This window comes from Diaphorina citri, unplaced genomic scaffold (assembly GCF_000475195.1).
Source record: "Diaphorina citri unplaced genomic scaffold, Diaci psyllid genome assembly version 1.1 scaffold689, whole genome shotgun sequence".
In the NCBI taxonomy this organism is placed as follows: Eukaryota; Metazoa; Arthropoda; class Insecta; order Hemiptera; family Psyllidae; genus Diaphorina; species Diaphorina citri.
Genome location: NW_007378122.1, coordinates 147,725 through 152,035, shown reverse-complemented (window position 1 = coordinate 152,035; position 4,311 = coordinate 147,725). Strand labels below are relative to the sequence as shown.

General features: G+C 39.9%; 1 protein-coding gene across 1 annotated transcript in view; it reads left to right on the top strand.

Moving 5' to 3' along the window:
- The first annotated feature begins 216 nt into the window (after window positions 1-216).
- LOC103511228 (DNA replication licensing factor Mcm5-like) overlaps window positions 217-4,311 on the top strand; it is a 6,011-nt gene continuing 1,916 nt past the window's right edge. The window contains exons 1-6 of the mRNA XM_026825054.1: window positions 217-285; window positions 1,167-1,307; window positions 2,543-2,719; window positions 2,920-3,035; window positions 3,649-3,768; window positions 4,192-4,309. Of these exons, the coding sequence (XP_026680855.1) occupies window positions 1,179-1,307; window positions 2,543-2,719; window positions 2,920-3,035; window positions 3,649-3,768; window positions 4,192-4,309 (660 nt within the window). The 5' untranslated portion in view covers window positions 217-285; window positions 1,167-1,178. The remainder of the gene's footprint in view (window positions 286-1,166; window positions 1,308-2,542; window positions 2,720-2,919; window positions 3,036-3,648; window positions 3,769-4,191; window positions 4,310-4,311) is intronic.

The window sequence follows — 4,311 nt, the reverse complement described above, 5'->3', positions numbered from 1 at the left end:
TTAGGTAGTTACCTACTTGTCTTTTTTTTCTCAGAGAAAAAGCTTCCCCATGAAGCATGAAATGGGCACTAATTTAATCACAGACTAGGTAGGTATCTACAACTATAACTATAGGTACCTACTTCAGATTAGATTTTGAGAGTGTTATATTGTGCTTGTAATACTCATATTATAGCCTATAACTAGTACTTGAGGTCTTAAATCAAACTAATTGGAATCTACACGTCGGGTAAAGGATCCTCAGCTGCCGGTCTCACAGCGTCGGTTATTCGAGACCCGAATTCGGTAAGTTTTTTTTTCTTTTTCTTTCTAGGACCCCGCATGAACGGGAAAAATGCTAAAGTAGAAGAAGAAGAAGAAGAAGAAGAAGTTACTAGGACGGACCTTTCGGGGCTTTCCCGTTTTCAGCAAAAGATTAACTATTCAAATTATGTCCCAACTGTAGTTTTCTGTGTTAATTAACATTGAAAACAAACTAATGACCTTTGTGGGAGATCGACCTAAAGGTCAAGATCAACTTTTTTCCGACGATAGTTCCATTCTCCTGGCACAACTTAGGACCCCTGTAGCTAAAATTGAAGCCATTTGCGGACCCCTATTTATGAGAGAGAAAAAAAAGGCTCAATTTTGACCCAATCCATCACTCCTTAAAATATTTATTGATTGTTTGATGGTCTAACCTGTATTAAGGCGAGCCTAGTTAGTTTGGAGGGTAGTGCGTCTACCTTGTAAGCGCTAGGTCGCGGGTTCGATTCTCGCCTGGGCAGACTTTATCCTAAACAGATAAGGTTCTTTCTCGAAAGGCTAGCCCATTCTCCTATCCTGTCTTCTTTCTCTTATCTTTCGTTATGATAAGACCTCAGGAGGTACAGTTTCCTCTATCAAACCTCTAAAGAGAAGCTCTAACCTGTATTAAGGCGAGCCTAGTTAGCTTGGAGGGTAGTGCGTCTACCTTGTAAGCGCTAGGTCGCGGGTTCTATTCTCGCCTGGGCAGATTTTATCCTAAACAGATAAGGTTCTTTCTCGAAAGGGCTGGCTTTCTCCTATCCTGTCTTCTTTCTCTCTTTTCTTTCGTTATGATAAGACCTCAGGAGGTACAGTTTTCTCTATCAAACCTCTAAAAAAAACTAAAGAGAATTTAAGCTAATTCTGTTTGATTTTGACAGAGAAACTTCGTCATGGAAGGAGGAGCTATGGTTCTGGCAGACGGAGGTGTGGTGTGTATTGATGAGTTTGACAAGATGAGAGAAGACGACAGAGTGGCTATTCATGAGGCTATGGAGCAACAGACCATCTCGATTGCAAAGGTAACACACATCTGAAAATAATTTACAAATTTTCATCAGTAAATGTTTTCTATAAATTGATCCCAAAGGCAAAGTGAACCTTAACCATTGACAAATGCAGTGTCTGAAGACATGTGATGTGTTCCACTAGTGACTTGACCATAAAGTTTAAGTTCAATTAGGATTGGCAATAAACAATCTAAACACAATTAATAGGACATAAGCATAAGACCTTGTTTAGACTGCGAGAGTAAAGGGACTTTCCAGTCCCGGTAGTATAAAGAAGGTACGAGTATATTCTATTCTATTCTAAGACTAAAGAGTCCCTTTTTGCCAGCAGTTCCAAAAGAAATTTTGTTTACAAACACAATTAATAGGACATAAGCATAAGACCTTGTTTAGACTGCGAGAGTAAAGGGACTTTCCAGTCCCGGTAGTATAAAGAAGGTATATTCGGCAGACGGAGGTGTGGTGTGTATTGATGAGTTTGACAAGATGAGAGAAGACGACAGAGTGGCTATTCATGAGGCTATGGAAGCAACAGACCATCTCGATTGCAAAGGTAAACACATCTGAAAATAATTTACAAATTTTCATCAGTAAATGTTTTCTATTAGGCTATGGAGCAACAGACCATCTCGATTGCAAAGGTAACACACATCTGAAAATAATTTACAAATTTTCATCAGTAAATGTTTTCTATAAATTGATCCCAAAGGCAAAGTGAACCTTAACCATTGACAAATGCAGTGTCTGAAGACATGTGATGTGTTCCACTAGTGACTTGACCATAAAGTTCAAGGTCAAGTAGGATTGGCAATAAACAATATTAAAAGGCAAAGTGAACCTTAACCATTGACAAATGCAGTGTCTGAAGACATGTGATGTGTTCCACTAGTGACTTGACCATAAAGTTTAAGTTCAATTAGGATTGGCAATAAACAATCAAAGGCAAAGTGAACCTTAACCATTGACAAATGCAGTGTCTGAAGACATGTGATGTGTTCCACTAGTGACTTGACCATAAAGTTTAAGGTCAATTAGGATTGGTAATAAACAATATAAACACAATTAATAGGACATAAGCATAAGACCTTGTTAAGACTGCGAGAGTAAAGGGACTTTTCAGTCCCGGCAGTATAAAGAAGGTATATTCTATTCTAAGACTAAAGAGTCCCTTTTTGCCAGCAGTTCCAAAAGAAATTTTGTTTATTGTTCGTCTTTCCGTATTATTAAGATTTCTGATTGATTTCCAGGCAGGAATCACCACCACTCTAAACTCGCGTTGTTCAGTATTGGCCGCCGCTAACTCTGTGTTCGGTCGATGGGATGATACCAAGGGAGAGCAGAATATCGACTTCATGCCCACCATCCTGTCCAGATTCGATATGATCTTCATTATCAAGGACGAACATGATGAAACGCGAGACATTGTAAGTTATTTTGAAGAGTGCCAAACTAGGTACTTTCGAGGGTAATGCATCTGCCTTGTAAGCGCTATATTGCTGCTCCCGCTCAGGGCGTATTTTATCCTGAACAGATAAGGTTCATTGAAGAAAAGTGACTTATCTGAGATTCATAAAGAAAAACTCCCTATATTTCTCCGACCGATGTTTATCGTTTGTATTTCCAGACTCTGGCCAAACATATCATGAAGGTTCACATGACGGCAGGTCAGGAAATAGATGTGGCCAGTGATGGAGAACTACCACTGCCTGTCCTCAAGAAATACATCAACTACTGTAGAATGTAAGTTTAGTTAACTTAGTTACTGGAAAAAATTGCCCCAATAGTGTCCCTGAAAGATCAGCGGGACCCAAAATCCAATTTAAAAAAGTTCATTTCATTTCGGTATCCTACCTCGGTGGTGTAGCTTGTAAGACGCTCACCTGGTAATCAGAAGAGTGGGTTGAATCCCCGGCATGATTGAAATTTCCGATATAAGTAGCTCTTATTTTTTGTACCACAGTGGGAGTTGAACCCAAATCTTCCACTTAGAGGTCTACGGGTCAGGAAATAGATGTGGCCAGTGATGGAGAACTACCACTGCCTGTCCTCAAGAAATACATCAACTACTGTAGAATGTAAGTTTAGTAAGTTACTGGGAAAAATTGCCCAAATAGTGTCCCTGAAAGATTAGCGGGACCCAAAATCCAATTTAAAAAAGCTCATTTCATTTCGGTATCCTAATACCTCGGTGGTGTAGCTTGTAAGACGCTCACCTGGTAATCAGAAGAGTGGGTTAGATCCCCGGCATGATTGAAATTTCCGATATAATTAGCTCTTATTTTTTGTACCACAGTGGGAGTTGAACCCAAATCTTCCACTTAGAGGTTCACACTTACTATTTTGTTATTCACAGGCGCTGTGGTCCACGACTGACTCACGAGGCTGGAGAGAAGCTGAAGAACAGATATGTGCTAATGAGAAATGGATCTAAGGAAGATGGCGAGAAGAAATTGAACATCCCCATCACTGTCAGGTGAGATATGAGTAGAACTTTTGACAATCCAGTTCTCGGAAAAAAAAAAAAAAGAAGAAGGCTAAAGTTCAGCAACGTCGAGCGTAGGGTCTATACGAAGTTTATTTATTAAAATTTATTATGCATGGATTGGTCTACTTATCTCTTGTTCTGTGGTATATTCCATGCAGTACTCACAATAAATGACCCATATATTTGGATCTAACTGTTCTAAGGCATGTACAATAGAGAAATAACACAATATGACCCAAGAAGACTGACATACCTCTGACGATTTGTCACAGCGTGTGACCTTCTGATGAACAATTATTTCCTGGCCTTTTATGGACTTTTTTGTTGAAATAGCAGGGGTAAAGGTACCCCACATTCGGACAGCATATTCTATTCCACAGCAGCATAAACAAGGTATATTTTATTCCACAGACAACTGGAGGCCATCGTTCGTATTGCCGAGTCCATGGCCAAAATGCAGCTGGAGCCATTCGCTATCGACAGTCACGTGACCGAGGCGCTACGCCTCTTCCAAGTGTCTACACTGCACGC